Source organism: Peromyscus californicus, unplaced genomic scaffold, assembly GCF_007827085.1.
Source record: "Peromyscus californicus insignis strain IS unplaced genomic scaffold, ASM782708v3 Scaffold_2__1_contigs__length_46816999, whole genome shotgun sequence".
In the NCBI taxonomy this organism is placed as follows: domain Eukaryota; kingdom Metazoa; phylum Chordata; class Mammalia; order Rodentia; family Cricetidae; genus Peromyscus; species Peromyscus californicus.
The window spans coordinates 43,388,472-43,416,182 of record NW_026294540.1 but is presented as its reverse complement, the minus strand read 5'-3'; the positions used below and the strand labels follow the sequence as shown (position 1 = coordinate 43,416,182).

Genomic DNA, 27,711 nt, shown 5'->3' with positions numbered 1-27,711 from the left:
TGTACTATCACATTAGGCACACAAGAACAGGTTTGTTTATTTTTTATTTTTGGGTTTTTGAGACAGGGTTTCTCTGTGTAGCCCTAGATGTCCTAGAATTCACTCTGTAGAGCAGGCGGGCCTCAAATTAGAGATCGGCTTGCTGAGTTCTGGGACTAAAGGTGTGCACCACCACCACCTGGCCATAGGGCCAGTTTTTAAAAATTACTTTTAATATTGTGTGTGTGTGTGTGTGTGTGTGTGTGTGTGTGTGTATGTGCATGCACATGGGCACATGCTTGTGGAGGCCAGAGGCATTGGATCCCCTGGAGCTGGGGTTACAGGCAGCTGTCAGCCACCTGATATGGATGCTGAGAGCTGAACTCAGATCTTCTGCATAAGCAGCCAATACTCTTAACCACTGAGCCATCTCTCCAGCCCTGCACAGGGCCAGCAGTGAAGACTACTGGGAATTTATCAGATAGGAACATGTTTAGTAAGCACAGAAGCAGGGCAGTGCTGCTGATGTGGACTTTATTTTTCTGTCCTGAGTTGATGTAAGTGCTGGGTAAATGATATAGTTCTAAGTGAAGATCAATATTGTTCTCATTTACAACACAAGGCCATAATCCAAGGACCTCATCAAGACAGTGAAGTTGTCTCTGGTCAGTAAAGGCAAATGAACTTTCTTTGCTAGCTCGGGCTTGTTCCTGAGGAATGTCACCGAATTCCTCCCACTCAGCTCTTAGGGCACAATTGTGTGTTTCTTGGGTGATGGCCAACTTTGATGAGACTAGTAACTGATGTTCCTCCTGAGGGCTCCTTTTCAGGTGGGCGAGGGGCAGCTTCCTTGGCTTTTGTCATCTGGAATTCCTTCAATAGGCCACAGACCAGAACCTCATTTGTATTTAGGGTTTTAAAAAGAGTACAACTGCCTTTCTAAGGGGCTGTCTTGTGGGAAATGATAATGCTTGCTTTCATTTTGGGCTTGGGTTTTCTTTATAGCCAGGTTTTAAACAATAATCCCACTAGAAGTCTTTGCACCTTGAATCTCAGCACTTGGAAGACAGAGGCAGGCAGACCTCTAATTTGAGGCCAGCCTGGTCTACAGCCTGTCCAGTTCCAGGACAGCCAGGGCTACCCAGAGAAACTGTCTCAGGAAAAAAAAAAAAAAAACCCAAAAAACAAAGCAAGAACAAAAAAACAAAACAAAAAAGTAAATGTACCTGTTTGTCTCAGGCAATTTAAGATTCTTTTGACCATGGCTGTGGGAATGTCATTGCTTTTTGTGGTCCCAAGGATTTTAGAAAATTTCCTAAAGTCTTTTGATGTAAGCTTGTCTTAGAAATGTGTTATCTGGACTGGCTGGGTGGGGGTGGGTTGGGTCCTAGCGGAGGAGGATAGACAAGAAGCAGACTCCAAGAACCAACCCTGAACAACCGAGGAGCAGGAAGTCTGAAAACTGCAGACTTACAGTGGTAGATGCCTGTAAGCCCATCACTCTGGGAGGCCGAGGCAGGAGGATTGCTGAAAGTTTGAAGTCAGCCTCAGACTTGAGATTTTAGTCCCCCTGCCTCTGGACCCCGAGTGATGGAATTACAGGTATGCATAACTATGCCTGGCTTACTCTCTCATACCCCATGGTTGAAAGTCACATGTATAAAGTTTAGATTCTGTGTAGAAGGTAACCCCGCTACTGATAGTGTCTTTATAGCATGTGAGTGTATTCAATTTAAGCAGGTAGGAACGTCGCTCACTCACCTCTTAACACTATTTGGGTTTGGGACAGTGACAGCTACCACTCTTCCTGCCTCCCTCCTGTTGTTTTTTCTTTGTGAAGTGCTGGGGATTGAACTCAAGGCTTTGCACATGCTAGGCAGTCTCTGCCAACAAGCTACATCTCCAGTTGACAACCACTATATTTTGTTTGTTGAAAAAAAAATTGCTTTTGGACCATGTTCATGAATATCCTTAAAGCCAGAAACCTGAAAGCCTGTGATACAGGTAACACACCTTCAGGTTTTTTTTTTTTTTTTTTTTTACTATTTTTAAGAAAACTGTAAATAGCCAAGGGGTGGTGGTGCATTTAATGCCAGCGCTCAGGAGGCAGAGGCAGGCGGATCTCTGAGTTCAAGGACAGCCAGGGCTACACAGAGAAACCCTGTCTCAAGAACACCAAAACCAAACAAACTGTAAACAAATCCTAGCAGACACATCTTTAGCCAGTATGGGAGAGAAGATTGGTTTTGGAAGACAGACAGATGGACCATGTCTGAAGGCTGAGGTTAGTGGGTTTCAACTCACTGGGGAACAGTGTGGTTCAACATTTAACTTGTTCAGCTTGTATAAGCGCATGGTTGGGGGGCGGGGGGGGGGGGCCCTCTCATTCCTGTACTGTACAGGGGCAGGAAAAACAGCCCACGGGGTGTTTTTGCAGAAAGGTGAAACACACAAGTGCTGAATCTAAATCACTGTGCTCGAATCCAGAGTCAGAAATTCATTCTGAATGTGAGTATGTCAACCAAAACACATTCCAACAAACGAGGCATCTTCGGCTCTGGGGGTGGGGTGGGGAGGGGGACGGGATGGGGACAGACTTCTGCAGAACCGGAGAAAGGAGCTGTATTAACTGCTCTACAGGTTGGAGGCTGAAAACAGCCTGCAGAGACCAGAGCTGGCCCACTTGGCTTCCTGACCTAAGTTTATGTGAACGTCAACCACCAGGGGGAGCCACTCCAGAACGAGGGGCCTGTGGGAACCAGTCTTTAGTAAGTGCAGATTGCAAACTGTGGAAAGGATTTTCTGTCTCGACAGGTGAAGGGAAAAACTCCCCCACAGTACGTGCATGTGAACAGAAACGATCTTGGAAGACAAAAGCAAACCGCTCACCCCGTCTTCTGCGCTGTTTAGCGTGTGCTGTACCTTACCCTAGAGAACTGTTCATACAAGCGCCAGGCAGCCCAAACCGTTAACTGGCCTAAGACTCCAAAATTATTACATACATGAGATTAAAAGCATCTTCCTCAGACAGCCGGCGGCTGCCCAAGTTCCCTGGTGACCACTAATGTGTCCACAAACCGGCAGGAAAGCTGAAACTCCAAACTAGTGCTGGTTGGGGGAAGAACTAGTTGGTTTTACTAGCAGGCTGAAGGTATTAGACTAGATGCTACTTTCCCCCCATTTTTTTCTGAACCCCACAATCAATCATCGCTTCTAGGTATTCTAGGTAGCTTCATTATTTCTGCAGATTCCTGAAAAAACCACCCTACACATTTCAGTGTATGCTGGGAGTCACTCTCTGGTTTTTGTTTGTTTGTTTGTTTTCTGTGTGTGTGTGTTGCCTCTAAGAGTAGGCTACGGACAACTTGGAGAGATGGAATATGGCATTTACAGCTTGCCACTGAGCTGCTCTCAAATGCACAGTGGAAAATTCCATATTTCAGAGGGATGTCACTGTGCTGGTGAGTGTTTTTGTTTTTCAACTCGACACAGACCAGAGTCGCCTGAAAGGAGGGACCCCTCAACTGAGGAGTTGCCTACAACTGATTGGCCAGTGGACATGTCTGTAGGGAATTTTCTTGATTGATATGTGACGGCCCAGCTCACCGTGAGTGGTGCCATCCCTGGGTGGGTGTTTCGTCCTGGGTTGTATGAAAAGGCAGGTGAAGCAAGTCAGTAAGCAGCATTCCACATGTCTCTGTTTCCGTTCCTACCTCCAGGGTCCTGCCCTGGCTTCCCTCAGTGATGGGACTACAAGATGTAAGGGGAACTCACTCATAAGTGGATACTAGATATAAAGCAAAGGACAATTAGACTGCAACCCACAGATTCAGGGAGGCTACCTAGCAGGGGGGACCCCAGGATGACTGTGGCTTATAATAAGTTTTGATTTTACTCAATCACTGGGCAAGCTTAGGTGAAACATTTCACTATTAGATAAGAATTTGTACTCTATCAAGCTGATGAAAGAAAATACTGGCCATACTTTCAGGAGGGGAGGCTAAAATCTTTTTAGATTATGGATTAGCCTATAGAAAAATGTCTGTCATAAATCAAACAGTGAAGGGGAAGATGAATGGGAATCTCACTTACACAACTTAAGTAAAACAGCTCTCTGAACAGATGAAGATAGGTTTCCTCTGTATCCCAGAATCTAATCAATATTTATATGTATATTTCAGCTATTATTTGGCTTGAAAGGGCTTATTGGGAAATGTTATCATTTATACTATTTTCTACAGAGAAATATTTTACTGTTTAAAATAATATAATAATAATCATAATCATAATCATAATCATAAAGATGTAAGGTGAAATCAACCCTCTCTCCCCAAGTTGCTTTTAGTCACGGTGTTCATCATAGCAAGAGAAGCAGGTTAGGACGGCTGTAAAGGGCCAAATGAGGTCATATTGATGTAGTACCTAAAAGCATTACCCCCCATTTCTAGTCTCAAGCCTTTACCGTGTGCCTAGAGTTTCCGCTTTGAACTGGAGTGACCGAAGATGGACTCCATCTTTTCATCTTTGTTTAGTAAAAGACACAAGGAAAGAGACGAGGATGAAACCATGTGCCACACAACCATGGTTCAGTTAAGGGAGGTCACGGACACGGTGGCTCTTCCCTGATGTGACGTCACGGGCCACATGAGGACCTCCTTAGTGCGTGTGAGTAAACTCTGTGATGTTCCCACAAAGGACTTCTCAGGGTGGCCCGTGAGTGTGGAAGCAAAGAGTTCAGGTGGTGGAGGAGGACGTGAGTGCAAAAGATGAGTGCAAACCAAGACCCAGAGGCTTAAGAGGGAAGACTTGTGGAGGGCGGGGAGAAGCGAAATAACCAAGTTAGGATCTTTGGAGCGTAGGCTGGTGTAACCATAACCTCCACTTATCTGTAGGGCTAGCCAGGGAACCCTCACTCAATGCCGGAGATTTGCTTTCCACCTTTATTCCTAGAGAGTCTGTGATGCATTAATGCACTTTCCCAGCTGAGTCCTCCTCACGGGTGCGATAGGATTTGGTAACCGACAACTATTTTCTTACACTATATACAAGCCACACTACAAACTGGGAGGCTTGTGCTGATTCTAAGTTCTAACCCGGTGACTGTTTTTGGGCCTGACTTTGGCCAGCAAGGTCAAGTAACAGGATAATTAACTTGGATCAGGAGTGGGTTCTTAGGTGGTCATAAAAATGTGAAACTTAGTAAGATTTTGTTTTTTAAAAATATCCAAGCTGGGGCTGGAGAGATGGCACAGTCGTTAAGCACACTGGCTGCTCTTCCAGAGGACCCAGGTTCAATTCCCAGCACCTACATAGCAGCTCATAACCGTCTGAAACTCCAGTTCCAGAGGATCTGACACCCTCACATAGACATACATATAGCCAAAACACCAACATACATGTAATAAGTCTTTAAAATAAAAAATCCAAGCTGGGTATGGTGGCACATGCCTTTAATCCCAGCACTCAGGGGGCAGGCAGCTTTCTGTGAGTTTGAGGCCAACAGGTCAACACAGCAAATTTTAGGAAAGTCAGGGGTACATAGGTGGATCCTATTTAAAAAAAAATAAAGAAGAAAAGAAAAAATTGTGCTTTTGGTCCTTGCTAAGTGCATATAGTGTCCAGTGAAAATCAGGGTATTTAGATCAACTGAAGCAGGACATCTCATGCACGCACGCACGCATGCACGTTGATGGAAATGCTAGGGGACTCTGTGATTCTGAACTCCACATCTGAGTAAGCATTGCTATGAAGGAGTTACCCTGAAGCAAGCACCGTGATGCACCTATCTTAAAAGTCTCTGGAAACAGCTGGGTGGTGGTGGCGCACACCTTTACTCCTAGCCCTTGGGAGGCAGAGGTAGGTGGGTCTCTGTGAGTTCAAGGCCATCCTGGTCTACAGAGCAAGTTCCAGGACAGCCAGGGCTACACAGAGAAACCTTGTCTCAAAAAACAAAACAGAAGTCTAGAAACTGCAGAGTGAAATACAAACGTATTTTCAAAAAGAGCAGAAACTGCCTTCAATAACCCTGTCTAGACATTTCTCAGCCTTATGGTTGCTATTTTTCCAATCCTTATTCACTTCTCTTGGGGCTCTGGAGAAACAGTGTGCTTAACGACTGCGCCATCTCTCCAGCCCCAGCTTGGATATTTTTAAAAAATAAAATATTGCTAAGTTTCACATTTTTATGGCCACCTAAGAGGACCCACTCCTGATCCAGGTTAATTATCCTGTTACTTGACCCTGCTGGCCAAAATCAGGCCAGAAAACAGTTACTGGATTAGAACAGCATTCTAAACTTGCTTGGTGACAGTGACCAAATTGGTCTTGAATTATTGGCGTTAGGCTGAAAATTTTCACCCCAAACCTTACTGGGCTCTTTATATATTAATAAAGCCTGGTGTTTGTTTATTTATTTATTTATTTATTTTGAGACAGGGTTTCTCTGTTTAACAGTCCTGGCTGTCCTGGAACTTGCTTTGTAGCCCAGGCTGGCCTCGATCTCACAGAGATCCACCTGCCTCTGCCTCCCGAGTGCTGGGATTAAAGGCGTGTGCCATCACCACCCAGCTAAGGCCTGTTTTCTTTCACAGGAGGGTGTGTAACAGGAAATGTCTTCTCAGTAAGACCGGATGCCAAGATGACACTTCATCCACACGGACTGGGTAGTGACCTCCTGGCTTCCCTTCCCTTGTGCCCTCTTGCCTACTTAAGCTTGTCCGTATGGTACGCGCAGCATGGCGATGCTTAGCCCTGCTGCTTAACTTGCTGGTTGTTTATACCATCGCCGTGAAGCGGCTGGCCCTCCCAGCCAGACTTCTGCCAATGTCTGCAGAGGCTCCTGGGGCTTGCCTTTATGTCTGCACTCTGGTCCTACAGCCTCTCTTCAGTTTTTAGAACATCATGCTCCCTTCTGCCCCAGGACCTTTACACAAGCCTTTCCCACTTCCCCAGTTACCTCTAGTTCACATTTGAGATCTCTTTCTGCCTCCTACACCAACCAAGAATATTTTCTAGAGCTACCTGCTGTGTATGCTCATGCACACTTTTTTTTTCCTTTTCTGTTCTTAAAGCCACTTACCACAGGCTGTGCCCCATGATGTCTTGATTGATATCTATCTCCCTGACAGCGTCAGGAGGGCAGAGACTTGGTGGGAACCCTAGGAACCAAACAGGAGGCCCTTCACACCTAACTGCAGAGTGAGTAGTTTTATCTCACTCTTCTCGACTTCCTTCATAACATAACATGTATGTCATCAGCTCTTGACATACGGCACGCACTTACGCTGTTCGAAATGGGAAACTCTGTCTTGCAGTGTTTGGTAAGAAAACAACAGACACATTTCCTTTACTTGATGGTTCAGTGAAGGAACTGAGCAGTCCAGCAAGTGATTTTACATTCTGGATTAAGAACAGGCTTATCAGGAAGTGATTAGCATGGTTAAAACAGCACCAGGCAGGAAGGTTAATTTTATGTCTCTATTTTTCCAGAAAGGAGAAAACGGAAGTCCCCCAGTGCCATCAACACACAGCCGTGCATGGTATGGATGCATGCCTTCCTCTATTGGGTTCACGTGAGTGTGGAAGATGGCTCCTTCCACCTCTTCCTCCCTCAATTCCATGCTGCCTGTGAGGATCAAACCCGCACAGAGCCAGACCACAGGAGAGATGTGGCCTCTCCAGGAGTTCATTACCTTTTCTTCCGAATCCCCGGGCTGGCAGGTGATCACTCCGTCTCTCGAGCCGCCTGCGAATGTTGCCTTACAGTTGGCAAGCCACTGGTCATCAGAAAAAGAGAGACAGGACATGGGTAGAGCCACAGGCGTCCCGAGAACATTTAAACCACAGCGTCTGGCAGGAAAACCCAATCATGCTTCTAACAAGGCTACACAGAATTCTGCGAATGACTTTTAGGAAAGGGTCCTCTTTGAAAGGTTAAAGACAGGGGTTGGGGATTTAGCTCAGTGGTAGAGCGCTTGCCTAGCAAGCACAAGGCTCTGGGTTCAGTCCTCAGCTCCGGGAAAAAAAAAAAAAAAAAAAAAAAAAGGCTAAAGATTGAAACTATAATACCTGCACAGGTTCCATAATGGCCATTAAAAAATACATTTTTTTAAAGCAAAAAAAATTCTCCTTTAGATTTACTTATTTTTATTTTCTGTGTATGTGTGTTTGCCTGCATGTACGTATGTGCATGCCTGTGGGCCAGAAGCGGGTGATAGATCCCTTGGAATTAGATTGACCGATGGTTGTGAGCCATCATGTGGGTGCTGGAAATAAACCAGTGTTCTAAACTGCTAAGCCCTCTCTCCTGCCCTTTAAAACGTAACTTCGTGACCAGATGTGGTGGCACATGCCTTTAATCCTCTTTGAATTTGAGACCAGCCTGGTCTATATAGCAAGCTCCAAGGCCAGGCAGGGCTACGTAGTGAGAGACCCTGCCTGAGAAAACCCTCCCCAAAAACATAATCTCAAGAATGTAATATATTGCCTTGGAGAATGTTTTTACCAGATCATTCTTATTTATGTATGAATGAAAATGATTACTCTATGGTTAGAAACATTTCCTTTGGCTGAGATTAGGAGATGGGACCAACACTTCTCACAGGTGGGGTGATTCTGGCTTTACCGCGTACCCACTTCCCTGTTAGGATCAGGAGGCTGCCACGGGGCAGGTCCCTGCCGCTGGAAGAAAGACTGCTACAGCAGCAGCTTAACCACCGTGATGGGTGCACTTGGGCGTCAGCATCTGGGGTAGTGAGCAACGCAGATGTGAAATGGGACCTTCGGGCACAATACAGTGAGCCCTGAAATCCACATCAGACACCAACAGGCTAGTCCGCTCTACCAGCCAGAGGGAGAGGATTGCTTTCCAGCTGAGAAGCTGGGAAATAAAGGTCGGTAGACAGCCACAGAAATACAACACAGGGGAGTTATGGTGTAGCCTCAAAGCTCCTGAGAGATAAGGATAATAACGAGGAAAACCTCCGACCCCGTAAGCCGTCGGACATGCAGAGTGGACTCGGGAAATGATGGCTTCTATGACCGTGCTAACTCACATCTTCACAGTGATTTGCAAACGAGCTACCATCAGATGGCCACTGAGAGGTAGGAACCGAGCTTTGATTTGAACTCAAGTCGATCTGCCTTCAAAAGCCATGTTCTTTTTTATATAGTGCCTGGCAAATTTTGTAGGGGGCCATAGATACAAGCAGGTGTGATATGCATTCACCTTGGCATATTTTTACTACCGACTCCCCGAGTTCTCTGGGCCTCTACCTGTCAGAAAGCAGGTATGGCTTCTAGATCTAGGATGGAGGGGGATAAAGTAAAGAGTAACAGCTAGGGCCGATTAAAGCCAGGACAGGGGGAAGAAGCTCCTCACAGTGGTGGGGAGCGGGGAGGAGGTGACACCCACCACAAACAGATCTGAGGGAGGCGACACTGGAGGGAGTGTGCTGGCTTTCTGTCATCTTGACACAAACGTAGACATATCTGGGAAGAGGGAGTCTCAGTTGAGAAACCCACTCCATCGGATTGGCCCGCAGGCAAGTCTATGGGGCCATTTTCTTAATTAAAGACTGATGGGGGAGGGCCCAGTCCACTGTGGGCGGGCGGTGTCGTCCCTAGGCAGGAGGTCCGAGTGATATAAGAAAGCAGGCTGAGCAGCCATGGAACGCAAGGCAGTAAGCAGTGTTCCTCCTCGGCTTATGCTTCAGCTCTTGCTTCCAGGTGCCTGCCCTGATTTCCCCTCATGATGGACTGTGACCTCTAAGATCCTCTAATCTTTTGTCATGGGATAGAAACCTAACTAGGACAGGGGATGAATTCAAAGTTTGGATAAAAGAAAAACGTTCTACTGCATATTAAGGAACATAACAAGCAGATAAAAAGGTATGTGCTGGTTTCTTTTCTTTTCTCCCAGCCCCCCCCCCCCCCCCCCCCCCCCCGCCCCCAGACAGGGTTTTTCTGTGTAGCCCTGGCTGTCCTAGAACTTGCTCTATAGACCAGGCTGGCCTTGAACTCACAGAGATCCACCTGCCTCTGCCTCCCGAGTGCTGGGATTAAAGGCGTGCATCACCACCGCCCGGCTTGTGCTGGTTTCTTGGTGGGGACACTGGGGGATAAAGCTGAATATTGCTCTTTCTTTGGTTCTATTTGAGCTTCTTGGCCTTTTGACCAAGGTCATGTGCATTTGACAATAACCAAGGTCATACGCTGTTCTGTTGCTATTAGATAGGAGCTACAATCCCGACAGAGCCCACGCAGTTATTCACCACCCCCAGGACCTCTCCCGGCTGGGCTCTCTCTGCCGCAGCTGAACGGCGGCGCGCGCATGCGCACACGGGCTTACCGAGAGTGTCGCCTCTTTCCTGTTGTTGTACGTGTCCAGGTACTCCTGCAGTTCCAACACACTGAACTTCAGCTTGTCCAGGAGCCCACAGGAAAGGAGCTAAAGACAGGAACAGGTGGCTTTAAAGGCCGACGGGAACACCAAGAGCAAGGCCTAGCTACACAGACACAAAAGACGTAGAGGTAGGTGGCTAATTTGGCTTCCCTTTGGCTACAGCTGGAACCGATACTAGCTTGGAACGCAAGCCTTCCACTGGAAACCTACAGTAAGATGTGACATCCACCTTATGCATGACTCCATTATCAGTAATATTTCATGTTTCGTTATGGAAGACAGACCTCCAAAGAGATCTGCGAACTGATTTTGTATTTAACTTGCATTTTAAATGATTTAAGATGGGATTATTTTTCATATTGTATTCCTTGCTGAGAGGCCAATCAGGCTGTTGGAAAGGCCTGACTTTGCAGAAATAAAATTTCAAGGCATTTCAAGGGGAGCCAGTCTGTGAGCCTGAGAGCTTGGGAGGCTGTGTCTGGAAAAGAGAAATTCAAGGCAGAGCTTCATTAGGTTATACACACTGGTAGTTACCCAGCCTATGTGATGGTTCTGGATGGGAGGTGGGAAGAAATGAAGGTCATGAATAACCCCTGCCCTAAAAGCGCTGGCTAGTGTTGCAAAGTTCGCTTCATAAAATCACGACCTGATAGTCAGTTACAGACTTCCCGATGACCTCTCTGAGGGTCATACAGTCATATGCACAGTTGGCAGAGTTGGAGTCACTCGGGAGTGGGGCCGAGGACAGGGAAGGCACACAGAGGTAGACTGTTCCTAATTCTCTGAAGTGCCTTGGCCTGGGCTGGCAATGTTCACTAATTACTCCACAGACCCAGAGGCCTTCAGGAGGCATGTCACAACCCTACGCTGCTCACAGCTTTGGAGGTGTCTTTAAAACGGACCAATGAAATGACCTGAGTTCAATCCCTGGAAGCCATGGTGGAAGGAGAGAATCAAGTCCCTCTGACCTCCACCCATGAGCATGTGTGCCACCTCATGTGCACACACACACACACACACACACACACACACACACTATAATAATAAATCCCATACAAACACGCTACCCCACCAGAGCAGGGCAAGGATACTTACAGTCTCGGCATCCACGAACAGTGTAGGGCATTCAGAGCAGGAGGTGAGCATCTGGGAAGAGCTGACAAATTTGGACCCGATTCCCCGGAGGTTATCTCCAAGGTAACTGGCTGCATCACAGGTTAGGAAGCAGAACCTCTTTTGAATATTCTGCAAGGCAGGAGAAGGATCGATCATTCACAAAGGCCAAGCTCAACTTGTACACTGGAAAATAGCTATAATTATAATTTTTTTTGTGTATGGGGCAGGACTTTAAAATAATTTGGGGCTTGGTGGTACAAACCTGTAATCAAGTACTTGGGAGGCAGAGGATCAGGAATTTGAGGCCAGCCTGTGTTACATGAGGAGATGTCTCAAAAAAAAAAAAAGCAAAAAGTGGGACTGGAGAGACGGCTCAGCAGTTGAGAGCATGCATGCTGCTCTTGCAGAGAACCAAGTTTGATTCCTAGTTCACATGTTGGAAAGTTCACAACCTCTTAGACTCCCAGATCCAGGGGGTCCAGAGGGAACAAATCTCAACATAATAAGAACTATGTGTGACAGACCCACAGGCAACATTATCCTAATGGAGAAAAACTCAAAGCAATTCCAGGAAAGTCGGGAAGGAGACAGGGCTGCCACATGTCCCCATTCCTCTTCAATGCAGTGCTTAAAGCACTAGCCAGAGCAATATGACAAAAGAAGATAATTAAAGGGAGACAAATAGGAAAAGAATTGTCAGACTATCCCTATTTGAAGATGATGTGATAAGCCAGGTAGTGGTGGCGCACGTCTTTAATCCCGGCACTTGGGAGGCAGAGCTGGGTTTGTTTTTTTTTTTTTGAGTTCAAGGCCAGCTGGGCTAAAGAGTGAATTCCGAAACAGCCAGGACTAGACAGAGAAACCCTGTCTTGAAAAAAAAAAAACAAACCAAAAGATAGATAGAGATGGATGGATAGATAGACCGACAGAGAAGAAATGCCAGAAATTCTACCAGAAAACTGGAAATGATCAACACTTTTGATCAAATTTTGAACAAACAAATCCTAAAAAGACCTCAGATAGCAAATGCAATCTTGAGCAAAAGAACAGTGCTACAGTCCAGATGTTGAGCTGCATCACAGAGCAATGCTACAGTCCAGATGTTGAGCTGCATCACAGAGCTACAGTCATAGAAACAGACAAGTAGATCAGTGGAACAAAACAGAAAACCCAAACATGAGTACATGTAACCACGGCCATGTGATATTTGACAGAGAGGTCAAAAATACACACCGGGAAAAGACAGCCTCTTCAAGAAATGCTGCTGGAAAAACTAGATGTCCACATGCAGAAGAATGAAATTAGACCCATGTCTACCACCCTGCACCAAAACCCAACTCCAAATGGACCAACGACATTACTGTAGAACCTGACAGGCTGGAAGTGCTAGAAGGAGATACGGCAGTGCCCTACAGGACACAGCTCCAGGAAAGGCCTTTCTGGATAGGATGGTATCTGCTCAGGGACTACAACAGTTGGCAAACACAACCTCACAAAACTCAAAAGCTTCTGTACAGCTAAGGAAGCAACTGAGTGGAAAGGGAGGCCACACAGAACGGGAGAGAATCTTTGCCAGCTGCATATCTGATAGAAGATTAATATTCAGTGTATACAAAGAACTAAAACCAAACAAACCAGAGTCAAGGAAAAAAATGACCCAATTATTAAAAAAGGGCTATGGATCTGAATGGAGAGGTTTTTGCTATTTTGGTTTCTTTCTTCAAGACAGAGTTTCTCTGTGTAGCCCTGGCTGTCCTAGAACTCACTCTGTAGACCAGCGTGGTCTCAAACTCAGAGATCTGCCTGCCTCTGCCTCCGGAGTGCTGGGATTAAAGGTGTGCGCCACCGCTGCCCGGCTGAATGGAGAGTTCTTAAAGAGAAACAAAAAATGGCTAAAAAACATCTTAAGTGTTCAACATCCTTTGTAATTAGAGGAATACAAATTAAAACTGCCTTGATAGTTCATCTTACTCGACCTAGAATGGCAAAAGTCAAGAAAACAAAGGACCACGAACGCTGGCGAGGAAAGGGGGCCGTCTCTGTAGTGGGACTGCAAACTGGTGCAGCCACGCCAGAGATCGACGTGGAGGATTTTCAGGAAGCTGAAAACAGACCTGCCTGCCGTATGACCCAGCTATATCACCCTGCGGCGTGTGCCCAAGGAACCGACGGCATCCTTCTCCAGAAATTCTTGCTCAGCTACGTTCATTGCCGACCTAGTCACACTAGCTGGGGAATGTGACCTAAATGGTCTTCAACTGATGAATGAATAATGAAAATGTGGTACATATACACTATTCAGGGGTGTGTGTGTGTGTGTGTGTGTGTGTGTGTGTGTGTACACAATTAAAGAGAGGTCATGAAGTTGAGAAGGAGTGGAGGGCATGGGTAGGACTGAAATACATCAGTCCTTGTGGTGGTTTGAACTGGAATGGCCCCGACAGGCTCCTAGATTTGAATGCTTGGTCACTAGGGAGTGGCACTACTAGGAAGTGTGGCCTTGTTGGAAGAAGTGCATCACTGGGGGCAGGCTTTGAGGTTTCAAATGCTTAAACCAGGCCCAGTTTCTCACTCCTTTCCTGCTGCCTGCCGACCAAAATGTAGAACTCTCGGCTCCTTCTCCAGCACCGTGTCTACCTGCATGCCACCACGCTTCCCACCATGATGACAGTGGACTAAACCTCTGGACTGTAATCCAGCCCCAATTAAATGCTTTCCTTTATAAGAGTTGCTGTGGTCATGGTGTCTCTTCACAGCAATAGAAACCCTAACTAAAGTCGGGAGGTGGTGGCGCACGCCTTTAATCCCAGCGCTTGGGAGGCAGAGCTAGGTGGATCTCTGTGAGTTCGAGGCCAGCCTGGTCTACAGAGCGAGTTCCAGGACAGGCTCCAAAGCTACACAGAGAAACCCTGTCTCGAAACCCCCCACCACCAAAAAAAAAAACCCAGACAACAAAAAAACCTCTAAAATAGTACTTACGTATTTAATTCTCAAAAAATAATAAGATAAATGTTAAAAAGGAAAAAGGTTGTCTCGTTCTGTAGTCCCAGGGTAGCCTGAAACTCATTTTATAGCCTAAGCTATGCCCAGTCTTGCCACAACCAGCCTGCCTCTGCCTCCCAAGGGCCGGGATTATGGTCGTGAGCCACCTTGCCTGGTATTAATAGAAACATTTTTAACCATTATGAAAACAGTCAGTGTGTGTCCTAAGGAAGAGGAGAGGGGCTCAGAGGCGCTGGAGTAGCCTGGCTGAAGATCTCCTTAATGGCCCCAATGCCACACGTGCTTGCCAGGGTTCTGTCAACTCGACACACCCTACAGTCATTCTCGAAGAGGGAACCTCCATTGAGAAAACGCCCCCACTAGACTGGCCTCTGGGCAAGGATATGGGACGTTTTCTTGATTAACAACAGATGAGGGAAGGTCCAGACCCGTGTGGGTGGTGCCAACCCTGGGCAGGTTGTCCTGGGTTACATAAAAGAGCAAGCTAAGCAAGTCACAGGGGGCAAGCCGGTCAACCGTGTTCCCCCAGGGTCTCTACTTCAGTTCCTGCCTTGGCTTTCCTCAAGATGGGCTGTAAGCTGTAAGCCAAATTAACCATTTCCTCCCCAGGTTGCTTTTGGTCATGGTGTTTTATCACAGGAATAGAAACCCTAACTAGAAGGTCAACAGAATGTGGCTTATCCCACTTACACAGTCCTTTCATGGCAGCCAACCTGAAATCCCTAGAGTTCAGCCTCCTCATAAGGTTGAAGCAATAAAGGCTGAGTAGGAACAGAAGGTAGAGGAACTAGTCTCCAGAGGAGAAAATAACTAAACAGCCTTTGAGGGACAGCAGCCCCTTCGGAAGCCCACGTCGTTGGCTGTCTTCAGGGCGCTCCCCAAAGCCGTACCTTAAACAGAGAGGAGAACACGTGAAATGTGTACACAGCACAGGAGCCGTCTGAGTCACACATGAGCTGGTTAATGTGGCTGCGCCAGGCCTCCTCGGCATCATCGCAGGCGGCGGGCTGAAAGGCAGCAAGGATGGCCGAGAAGAAGGGCGAGGGAGGGGGAGACACACCCCTGTCACCGTCTCCAAAGCTGGAAGACATGGAAACCACTGCATCAAAATGTGACCACCTCTTGTAGCCAGCTGTACAAATTCTACACCTGAGTGTCAGCCTGCTGAGGTGGCCGAGTGGGTCCTTTATTCCTGTCAAGGGCCCTCTGGGGAACTGGCTTTCACCAGAGGCCTCTGAGATCTTTTGGTTCTAAGGAAATAGTCGTTTTACCTCTTGCATTTCTATAATTCCTCTTTTCTTTTGGTTGGGGGGTGGTGGTTTGAGACAGGGTCTTGCTATATAGTCCTGGCTGGCTTGGAACTCACTATGTAGACCAGGCTTGCCCTAAACTCATGGAAATTCACCTGTCTCTGACTCCTGAGTGCTGGGATCAAAGGTGTTCACCTCCATGCCTGACTGATTCCTAATTCTTTTGCATAAGTTTATATCTCTCTTACCCCTAGCAAGCCCTTGCTCTCCCAGGGGCCAGGCCTGAAACCAAACATCTGTTCCCAGCTCACCATTACCATTCTTTTACACTTGGCATTCAGATAAACTCTACTTCAACTTTGGATTCTCCCAACTTGTCCCTGATGCAGACAGACAATGAATGTGTGTGCTCAGAATGCCAAGGGAAGGGGAGGGCAGGGCGGGAACGAGAGGAGGAGGAGGAGGAGGAGGAGGAGGAGGAGGAGGAGGAGGAGGAGGAGGAGGAGGCAGAGTGAGGAGGACGGACTGGCAGGAAGGCAGGAAGAGTGATGTGAAAAGCCCCAGTCTTTTCAGGGTGTTCCCTCGGCGTTTTCTTTGGATGGTTAGACGTTCTCTATCTAGCCACAGGCTTTTACTTAGCTCTCATTTTTTAACATCCACAAACATAAGTGTAGCACCTCAATTTTCTTCTAAAGTAGAGTCAAAGAGCGTCATAATTTGTGTACGGCTCCTGCGCTGTGTACACATAATTATTGCAGACGCTGAGTTGATGTAAAGTATGGTGTTTTCATCTATCCCACCTTCCCTTTGTGTTTCTGGAAGTCACTATGGCTAGAGGCGTCGGCCACTACGCTGCAGGACACTCATTTGAAGAGCAGTCATTTAGCCTGGAAAGAACCCCTTGTTCGTGTCTTTCAGCTCTAAATGGAAGGAATTCATTTTTAAGCTTTGTTCACGTCTTGCTTAGCTTTAAAGCTTCATATCCCCAGGGTCTTTTTTTTTTTTTTTTTCATGTTGCTTTGCATGTTGCTCTGTGGTCCTATAAATTCCTGCATGGGCATCCTTTCTCGGTCCCATGGAAAGCCTTACATGGGGTTGGATGATTGCCAGGTTCCACGTTAGGAAATCTCCACAGTATGAGTATGAGGATGTGTAGCTTTACATTCAAGCTAGTAAGCAGCGTGAATGCCACACAGCATGCCCCGCATATGCACGCCACCCATCTCGCCAAGGGCTGCCTTGCCTTGCAAGAGTGTACTGGTCCAGGCCCCGGGTGCCCTTCTCTTCTGCCTCCGTCATATCCAGGCTGAAGCTGTCACTGCATTCAAAAGCTGCTGGGAGCTCATTGATGGAACTCGAAAGATCATCTTCGTGCACGGTGGTGTCCTCCTCTTCGGGGACAGCTTCCGCCTGCAGGGACAGAATTTGAAACCCCAATGTATAAGAATATGTAAGTAGAAAACAGGATTCACTGAAGCAGAAATAGAATCCTGAAAGGGACGGAAATGGGGACCTTTATTTTCTAGAACAGCATTCAGAAATTCTCTGAAGTATCCCTTCTCTACTGTCTTCCTTCCGGTCCCTCCCGTAATCATCCCCAAGGAGCTCTGTAGATTATCACATTTGATCTGTGTCTGTGGTCTACACATGCTAGCTTCGATATGGTCAGAGAAAGACCTCCCTCCCTCCCTCGTCTAGCTTCCATGTTTACAGCTTAGCAACCTCTGCTTCACGTGCAAAGTATTTGCTCAATGTCAGGTTGGCCACTGGGGTGGGATGTGGAAGAGAAGCTATTGCCTTGGTATTCGTAAGAACTCAGCACCTCCAGAATAGCTGGTGTGTGTGTGTGTGTGTGTGTGTGTGTGTGTGTGTGTGTGTGTGTGTGTGTGTGTATGTGTGTGCTCATGCCTGGACCTGGGCCCGGAGGCCTGCCTCACGGGACCACTGTAGTTTTCAAAACCAGAAAGAAGCCAGACACAGATAAACTTTGATTGTCCAGCCCCAGCCTTAGAGACAGGCACGCACATCCAGGCCTATTCTCCAGTAGGACATCCCTCTTCCAATAACGGCTAGACTGTGGAAGCATTGGTGCATGGCACAGAAGAATCTGTAGTGTGCCCTCTGGGGTGACAGGCTTTCTCGTACAGAAGGCACGCCACCACTCACCTGTGTGTGTGCTTTCCTGTCGCTACCCTCTCAGGGCAGTGGCTGAGCTGAGAGTGTGACTCTTCCCTCACCTCAGTGCCATCACTAAACAGTAACGAGGGACCGCTCCAGGGCAGCGGATCTTGGGTTGGTGGGAGGCAGGGAAGAGATACAGAGAGTCTAATGGGAAAAAGAGAGGCTGGGCTTGAGCTGAGGCCAAGGAGGAAGTCAACTGGAGAACAGACTGTTCTGTGAGAGGAAGGAAGGCCACTGGACCACACATCAGAACAGCAGAGGAAGGAAACACATGTACGTGGTGCTGTGAGTCATCTTAAAACAAAAACAAAATCAAGCTGAAATGGAAGTGTCTGGGAATGAGACCCTTACCATGGGTTATCATCTGGCTAATGGTTTATAGTATTCCGAATTTAGGATTAATGAGGAGAAATTAGCCAGAATGTCAGAGCTGTATTAGACAGGACAGGTCATGTCTCTGAAGATGCCGAGTTCTTACAGATGAATCTTTGTTTTCTCTAGCATCGTAAGTATATCAAATACTACAGAAATTTTGGTCATGGGAAAACAGATGTCTTTAGAAATAAGATCTAATGTTTTCTTGATAGAATTAGATTGTTTTTCTTAAGAGAAATCAATTAATCAATCTATCTACCTACATCTCTACTAGCATTTACAAGAAAAATGGAAAGAATGTACTCATGCCTAGAAATAGCACATCATATATATTTTATGATGTTTTCCCAAAAAATTTAACTTAAAGTGTTTTAACCTTAGGATTCTAGTATTTTTGACTGTAGAACAAGATTTTTTGGGGGGTGGGGAGGTTTTTTTTGACCAAAAAAAGGGGGGGCATTTCTATCTTCCAGAATCCTAATTATAGTCCTTATTCCCCCCCCTCCCCGAGACAGGGTTTCTCTGTAACTTTGCGCCTTTCCTGGATCTCGCTCTGTAGACCAGGCTGGCCTCGAACTCACAGAGATCTGCCTGGCTCTGCCTCCCGAGTGCTGGGATTAAAGGTGTGTGCCACCACCGCCTGGCTATTCTCCCTTTTGAGTTGGGGCAATTTTAGAAAAAATTTTTATTTAAGCTCGAATATTTTTAGTTAATTGCACCTAAGTGGTTGCTGTTGGTTTAGAGCATTTGGGGAGTTCTTCATTTCAGATCTGTTTTTAGTGTATTTAGTGTATTGTAAAATTATATAGAAAGTGTTATAGTTTTCCTTTAGAAGTAACACACACACACACACACACACACACACACACACACACACACACACACACATACACACACTGTTTTCTTTTCAAAGTTGCAAAAACATGGCCAAAATGAGGATCAGGAATGACTAATTCTAGCCTAGCTGTGATAGACTATTTTGGTATTTCTTTTTTTTTTTTAAAAGATTTATTTATTTATTATGTATACAGAAGAGGGTGCCAGATCTCATTACCGATGGTTGTGAGCCACCATGTGGGTGCTGGGAATTGAACTCAGAACCTCTGGAAGAGCAGTCAGTGTTCTTAACCGCTGAGCCATCTCTCCAGCCCCCTGGTATTTCTAATTATGAAGAAATAAAGTTTTATACTAAAGGGCATATGTGGATTATAACATACAAGTGGATGGTTTTATGGACAGGATATTTTCTGTGAATTTGGACAAAATAAACCTTAAATAAAATATCCATAGACCCTTTTGTTTTAAAGCCAACCTTTTAAGATAAGGAAATTATATGCATTAATAAAATATCCATAGACCCTTTTGTTTTAAAGCCAACCTTTTAAGATAAGGAAATTATATGCATTAGGAAACTCTTCTCCTCGGGGAGTCTAGCTAGGAGAGGTTTATGCAAATCTGGCATAATTCTGTGTGATTGACACTAAATATTCCTATCATGTGCCAAAAGGCAAGCATGGAATCAATGAGCAAATTGTATAATTGGTTCCTACACAAGAAAAAATTCCCCCCAGTGCATGCACCTCCTACACCTCACTTAGCGTATTGTTTCATAAAAGCGCCACACTCTCCCAGTCACAACGATCTCTCTCCACCACTTGGTTTCGCCATCAGTCAGAAGTCAAGTATGTCATTTTATAAAGGCCTCAGGCCAAATCTCTCAACCAAAGGGGAGTCGACTCAAGTCTGTGAGCATAAAAAAAACTTCAAAGCCCTGGGGCAGGTGCACAAGCCTCAATCATTTCACTAAAATCCTAGGAGGAAAGTCCCCCCAACTCTGAACCTCCCTCCTCTAAGAATTCTTAACTAGGAATTTGTTTCTTTTTCCCACTCACTTAAGGAAACTACAATAAAAATTCCCCAAATCGCTTCACCTTTGACCCCTCTGAAATCTGCAGGTTGTTCATATCAGGCAAAGAAGCCTCGAAGCTTGCCATTCTGGTGTTGAAGGAATGGGGGTCGGCGGGGGTGGAGTCACAGGCGGTGGTGAGCAGTTCCATAGGGTTGGCCTCCTCGGAGGGAGAGAGGTTCATGATCTGTTTGGAAAGCAATGGGAAGAAAACATAACATGATGTTCCTATCAAAAGAACACAAAGCATTACTCTGCAGGTGTTGGTTGACAGGTATGACTCTTCCAAGTTCTACACGACATTGTTATTGGACCATGAACATAGCAGTGGGCAACCCCGTAGGAATGTGGCCTCGTGGCACCATCTGCCACCTACGGAGAAGAGGTCACTTAGACTCCCCCTGAGAGTTCAGATTTCAATTCAGCAGCCATAGAAAGTGTATTTAGCTGGAAACAAAACTCCTGAATTAATTACCAAAAACGCAAAACAAAACCCGAGGCTTCCCACTTCTCCAGTGGGAGCGTCCCTACTTACAAGGTCTGAATGTTCCAGGATCTGGCTGGCTGTGAGGTCCTCCTCCTCGGATGACTCATCTGAATCCTCATGGTTCATTTTATTCAGGCTGGGAGTACTTCTCGAGAGCTGGCGCTCCTCCAGGATCTGCATGTCACACTTGTCCAGACTGTCCAGGGAACGCCTGCGCACTCCCCAGTTGAAGTTGTCCATACTCTCTCCCTGAAATCACACCACAGTCGGCTTTTCACGCCCCAGCCCTCTGGCACTCCTGCCATCACACGGTCAGTCCCAGCTCAGAAAAGAACGTGGTCAGCATCAGCTAACTCTCACGTCCTCACCTGCTTTGGTACCCAGACTTCAGTTTACCAACGAGAGGAGACAAAAAGGCAGACCTTTTCTGTAAATGTGTGTTATCTCATGGGTACAAGTGGTGGCACTCTTCTCTTTGGTATATGGGTTTTTTTTTTTTTTTTTTTAATTTTTTGAAACAGGGTCTCACTGTATAGCCTTGGATGGCCTGGAACTCACTTTTGTAGATCAGACTGGCCTCGAACTCACAGAGATCCACCTGTCTCTTTCTCTCTCCCAAGTGCTGAGATTAAAGGCATGCACCACCACACCCAGCAGGTAATGTATATATTTTTAAAAGTTGATTTTGGTAAACCCTAGAAAATTATTGTGTTTTCAAAAATCTGTCTAAAAAAGGAGACTATTAATATTAAAATAACTTTAAAATTAGTGTACACTCCCTTCTCCCACCAGCCCTGTTTAGTAGAGTTTTCAGAAGGAGAAACAAGTTTGCTCGAAGCACATTCCAGAATTCCTTGGCTATTAAGTAGAAGAGCATTAGGTAAACATCCCAGACTGTCTGCCACAGCAGATTCCACAGATAAAATGCAGAGTTAAAGGCTTGTGAGAGCCAGACAACATTTTGGCGGGCCATGCACTACGCTGAAGCTGCATCCTGGCTTTTGCTTAAGGCTCAGCTTTCCAATCATCCCAAGCTGGGAAGTGGTTAAATTTCTTGCCTTTGCATCAAAGACTTCCTGCTGGCTTACCCATTCTGACTTACTGAGAACAGGCCTAGCTGGACATGGGAGTGTTAAAGCCTGGAGTTCTACCTCAGATCTCTACAAAGCATCAGCTATTAAATAGGTCTGTTTGGCTAACATAAGTCTTTTTTTTTTTTTCTGCAGAAATGAATATGGGATTTGGTTTTCTGTCTCATAAAACAGGGCTGAAGGAAGGTATCCACCCTGATGATGCACAAATTGTCATCTGAGTGAGAATTAGCATTCCACCTCGAGAAGCAGTCATCTGAAACGCGGCCTGACAGTTGCTAAAGTAAAGCGATGCTTCCGAGGAGAGGTCAGCAGACAGCGGAGAAACCCGAGAGCCGCGAGTGAGCCTTACGTGAGGTGAGCGGGAGGCTGATTTCTCCTCCCTGCCCAAGTCTCTTGTTCCTGACTCCAGATAAGACGGGCCTGTCCGTGTCAAAGTCCTCAGTGTGACAGTCCTCAGTGTAACAGACCTGTCCTCAGTGTGACAGACCTCAGTGTGACTGTCCTCAGTGTGACAGTCCTCAGTGTGACAGACCTGTCTTCAGTGTGACAGACCTCAGTGTGACAGTCCTCAGTGTGACAGACCTCAGTGTGACAGTCCTCAGTGTGACAGACCTCAGTGTGAAAGATCTCAGTGTGACAGTCCTCAGTGTGACAGACCTCCATGTCACAGTCCTCAGTGTGACAGTCCTCAGTGTGACAGACCTCAGTGTCACAGTCCTCAGTGTGACAGTCCTCAGTGTGACAGACCTCAGTGTGACAGACCTCAGTGTGACAGTCCTCAGTGTGACAGACCTCAGTGTGACAGACCTCAGTGTGACAGTCCTCAGTGTGACAGACCTCAGTGTGACAGTCCTCAGTGCGACAGACCTCAGTGTGACAGACCTCAGTGTGACAGTCCTCAGTGTGACAGACCTCAGTGTGACAGACCTCAGTGTGACAGTCCTCAGTGTGACAGACCTCAGTGTGACAGACCTCAGTGTCACAGTCCTCAGTGTGACAGACCTCAGTGTGACAGACCTCAGTGTCACAGACCTGTCCTCAGTGTGACAGACCTCAGTGTGACAGTCCTCAGTGTGACAGTCCTCAGTGTGACAGACCTGTCTTCAGTGTGACAGACCTCAGTGTGACAGTCCTCAGTGTGACAGACCTCAGTGTGACAGTCCTCAGTGTGACAGACCTCAGTGTGAAAGATCTCAGTGTGACAGTCCTCAGTGTGACAGACCTCCATGTCACAGTCCTCAGTGTGACAGTCTTCAGTGTGACAGACCTCAGTGTCACAGTCCTCAGTGTGACAGTCCTCAGTGTGACAGACCTCAGTGTGACAGACCTCAGTGTGACAGTCCTCAGTGTGACAGACCTCAGTGTGACAGACCTCAGTGTGACAGTCCTCAGTGTGACAGACCTCAGTGTGACAGTCCTCAGTGCGACAGACCTCAGTGTGACAGACCTCAGTGTGACAGTCCTCAGTGTGACAGACCTCAGTGTGACAGACCTCAGTGTCACAGTCCTCAGTGTGAAAGATCTCAGTGTGACAGACCTCAGTGTCACAGTCCTCAGTGTGACAGACCTCAGTGTGACAGACCTGTCCTCAGTGTGACAGACCTCAGTGTGACAGTCCTCAGTGTGACAGACCTCAGTGTGAGAGTCCTCAGTGTGACAGACCTCAGTGTGACAGACCTCAGTGTGACAGACCTCAGTGTGAGAGTCCTCAGTGTGACAGACCTCAGTGTCACAGACCTCAGTGTGACAGTCCTCAGTGTGACAGACCTCAGTGTGACAGTCCTCAGTGTGACAGACCTCAGTTTGACAGTCCTCAGTGTGACAGACCTGTCCTCAGTGTGACAGGCCTCAGTGTGACAGTCCTCAGTGTGACAGACCTCCATGTCACAGTCCTCAGTGTGACAGTCCTCAGTGTGACAGACCTCAGTGTGAGAGTCCTCAGTGTGACAGACCTCAGTGTCACAGACCTGTCCTCAGTGTGACAGACCTCAGTGTGACAGTCCTCAGTGTGACAGTCCTAAGTGTGACAGACCTCAGTGTGACAGACCTCAGTGTGACAGTCCTCATTGTGACAGACCTCAGTGTGACAGACCTCAGTGTGACAGTCCTCAGTGTGACAGACCTCAGTGTGACAGTCCTCAGTGTGACAGACCTCACTGTGACAGTCCTCAGTGTGACAGACCTGTCCTCAGTGTGACAGGCCTCAGTGTGACAGTCCTCAGTGTGACAGACCTCAGTGTGACAGACCTCAGTGTCACAGACCTCAGTGTCACAGTTCTCAGTGTGACAGACCTCAGTGCGACAGATTTCAGTGCGACAGACCTCAGTGTGACAGTCCTCAGTGTGACAGACCTCAGTGTGACAGACCTCAGTGTGACAGACCTCAGTGTGACAGTCCTCAGTGTGACAGTCCTGTCCTCAGTGTGACAGTCCTCAGTGTGACAGACCTCAGTGTGACAGTCCTCAGTCTGACAGTCCTCAGTGTGACAGACCTCCATGTCACAGTCCTCAGTGTGACAGTCCTCAGTGTGACAGACCTCAGTGTGACAGTCCTCAGTGTGACAGTCCTCAGTGTGACAGACCTCAGTGTGACAGACCTCAGTGTGACAGTCCTCAGTGTGACAGACCTCAGTGTGACAGTCCTCAGTGCGACAGACCTCAGTGTGACAGACCTCAGTGTGACAGTCCTCAGTGTGACAGACCTCAGTGTGACAGACCTCAGTGTGACAGTCCTCAGTGTGACAGACCTCAGTGTGACAGACCTCAGTGTCACAGTTCTCAGTGTGACAGACCTCAGTGTGACAGACCTCAGTGTGACAGTCCTCAGTGTGACAGACCTCAGTGTGACAGTCCTCAGTGTGACAGTCCTCAGTGTGACAGTCCTCAGTGTGACAGTCCTCAGTGTGACAGACCTGTCCTCAGTGTGACAGACCTCAGTGTGACAGTCCTCAGTGTGACAGACCTCAGTGTGACAGACCTCAGTGTGACAGACCTCAGTGTGACAGTCCTCAGTGTGACAGTCCTGTCCTCAGTGTGACAGACCTCAGTGTGACAGACCTCAGTGTGACAGACCTCCATGTCACAGTCCTCAGTGTGACAGTCCTCAGTGTGACAGACCTCAGTGTGACAGTCCTCAGTGTGACAGTCCTCAGTGTGACAGACCTCAGTGTGACAGACCTCAGTGTGACAGTCCTCAGTGTGACAGACCTCAGTGTGACAGTCCTCAGTGCGACAGACCTCAGTGTGACAGACCTCAGTGTGACAGTCCTCAGTGTGACAGACCTCAGTGTGACAGACCTCAGTGTGACAGTCCTCAGTGTGACAGTCCTCAGTGTGACAGACCTGTCCTCAGTGTGACAGACCTCAGTGTGACAGTCCTCAGTGTGACAGTCCTCAGTGTGACAGTCCTCAGTGTGACAGACCTGTCCTCAGTGTGACAGACCTCAGTGTGACGGATCTCAGTGTGACAGACCTCAGTGTGACAGACCTCAGTGTCACAGTCCTCAGTGTGACAGACCTCAGTGTGACAGTCCTCAGTGTGACAGACCTCAGTGTGACAGACCTCAGTGTGACAGTCCTCAGTGTGACAGTCCTCAGTGTGACAGACCTGTCCTCAGTGTGACAGACCTCAGTGTGACAGTCCTCAGTGTGACAGACCTCAGTGTGACGGATCTCAGTGTGACAGTCCTCAGTGTGACAGACCTCAGTGTCACAGTTCTCAGTGTGACAGACCTCAGTGTGACAGACCTCAGTGTGACAGTCCTCAGTGTGACAGACCTCAGTGTGACAGTCCTCAGTGTGACAGTCCTCAGTGTGACAGTCCTCAGTGTGACAGACCTGTCCTCAGTGTGACAGACCTCAGTGTGACAGTCCTCAGTGTGACAGACCTCAGTGTGACGGATCTCAGTGTGACAGACCTCAGTGTGACAGACCTCAGTGTCACAGTCCTCAGTGTGAGAGTCCTCAGTGTGACAGACCTCAGTGTGACAGTCCTCAGTGTGACAGACCTCAGTGTAAGAGTCCTCAGTGTGACAGACCTCAGTGTGACAGACCTCAGTGTGACAGACCTCAGTGTGAGAGTCCTCAGTGTGACAGACCTCAGTGTGACAGACCTCAGTGTGACAGTCCTCAGTGTGACAGACCTGTCCTCAGTGTGACAGGCCTCAGTGTGACAGTCCTCAGTGTGACAGACCTCCATGTCACAGTCCTCAGTGTGACAGTCCTCAGTGTGACAGACCTCAGTGTCACAGTCCTCAGTGTGACAGACCTCAGTGTGACAGACCTCAGTGTGACAGACCTCAGTGTGACAGTCCTCAGTGTGACAGATCTCTCCTAAACAGGTGTTGACTGAGTTTATCCCAGGTCTGCTTTGGCTATTTGTGGGGAAAAGCAATAGGAAGACTCCTAAGCACATCACCCCAGATAGAGAAACTGTAACTGTCATCTGTCCCTGTTATGGTACTTTCAGGATTTATTTATTTATTATTATTATTATTATTTTCAGACAGGGTTTCTCTGCGTCGTTCTGGCTGTCCTGGATCTCGATCTGTAGACCAGGCTGGTCTTGAACTCAGAAATCCCCCTGCCTCTGCCTCCCGAGTGCTGGGATTAAAGGTGTGCATCACCACTGTCGCTGGGTTTCTTTATTTTTATTTTATGCACATTAGTGTTTGCCTGCAAGTGTGTATGTGTGTGCGCCCCACGTGTGTGCAGTGCCCACAGAGGCCAGAGGAGGACATCGGGTCCCTGAAAGTGAAGTTATGATGGCTGTGAGCTGCTTGGTGCTGGGAACTGAACCTGGGTCTCTATTCATGCTTCTGTGCTACACGGGTTGGATTTCCCTAGTTTGAAGTATTCCAAAGTCTCAAATTTTTGAGCACTGTCACGGAGCTCCCAAATAAAAAATTCCATGGTACAGATCACAGTCAAAACCCAGGACCCCTAAAAATGATGTATAAAATTATCTTTAGGCTAAATGCAGAGGAAATAAAAGTGAATTTAGCATTTAGACTTAGGTCTCATCCTCAGGAAACTGTATATATTATGTGTATGCAAATATTCCAAAATAAATAAATAAGTAAATAAACAAAACTCCTCAAATCCGGAACCCTTCTAGTCCCAGGCGTTCTAGATAAGGAAACTCAACCTGTACCTGTCCCCCACAGAGGGATATGATAAATTACCACTAATAATGTAGCTTTATTCTTCCTGGTGGGAACAGTTAATTCCTTGGCTTAAAGAAACTACTGTAAGTCAGAATATGAAAAAAAAATGCACTCGGGAGGCAGAGCCAGGAACATCTCTGTGAGTTCAAGGCCAGCCTGGTCTACAAATCGAGTTCCAGGACAGGCACCAAAGCTACACAGAGAAACCCTGTCCCGAAAAAAAAAAAAAAAAAAAAAACCCAAACAAACAGAAGAATGTATAAGACCAAAAAGTCTTGAAAGAAAAGAAAAATGTAATTTGTGAAGAAAGGAACAAGAACGAAGAGAGGTGAACACAGAGAAGGAGAAGACCCTGGGGGAAATATTTAAACATAAAACACGTCACCAAATTTCCTGTACCAAATGGACGGGCGTGTTGGGCAGGGTCTCATAAGCAACAGCTCTGGAGGTCGCCTCCGTTGATCCTAAGCCTGAAGCTTCACAGCGTATCTAAGGTAAGAGGCTGCCACACTGGGCATGGATGCTCATGTTGATATGGGGGACCCCCGACCTGGTGACAACCCGAGCCCCCTGTGCGTGAGAACTGGGGGGCACAGATAATAGCCGTCTCAATAGAGGATGTAACGGCTCCATTCCAGTCAAAGGTGTTGAAATGATCTCCCTGGTAGTAACTGAGGGGTTGAGATGGAGCAACCCTTACCTAGTCTAGCCCCAGGTAAGGTCCATGGTGGAAAGGCTATGGGTGTAGCTAAG

At 47.1% G+C, this 27,711-nt stretch overlaps 1 protein-coding gene and 1 long non-coding RNA gene across 5 annotated transcripts in view; one reads left to right on the top strand and one right to left on the bottom strand.

Moving 5' to 3' along the window:
• The window catches only part of Fry (FRY microtubule binding protein), a 403,165-nt gene that overhangs the window by 14,587 nt on the left and 360,867 nt on the right, over window positions 1-27,711 (bottom strand). For all 4 annotated transcript variants that reach the window (XM_052754591.1, XM_052754592.1, XM_052754590.1 and 1 more), the window contains 7 exons: window positions 20,748-20,948; window positions 20,238-20,399; window positions 16,994-17,160; window positions 15,391-15,580; window positions 11,477-11,626; window positions 10,328-10,426; window positions 7,671-7,754 (listed from right to left, as the gene is read on the bottom strand). In XM_052754591.1, the coding sequence (XP_052610551.1) occupies window positions 7,671-7,754; window positions 10,328-10,426; window positions 11,477-11,626; window positions 15,391-15,580; window positions 16,994-17,160; window positions 20,238-20,399; window positions 20,748-20,948 (1,053 nt within the window). The remainder of the gene's footprint in view (window positions 1-7,670; window positions 7,755-10,327; window positions 10,427-11,476; window positions 11,627-15,390; window positions 15,581-16,993; window positions 17,161-20,237; window positions 20,400-20,747; window positions 20,949-27,711) is intronic.
• LOC128120505 (uncharacterized) lies at window positions 20,909-26,421 on the top strand. The gene is made up of 3 exons (XR_008221887.1): window positions 20,909-21,010; window positions 21,221-22,147; window positions 26,298-26,421. It is a non-coding gene; the product is annotated as an uncharacterized LOC128120505 (long non-coding RNA).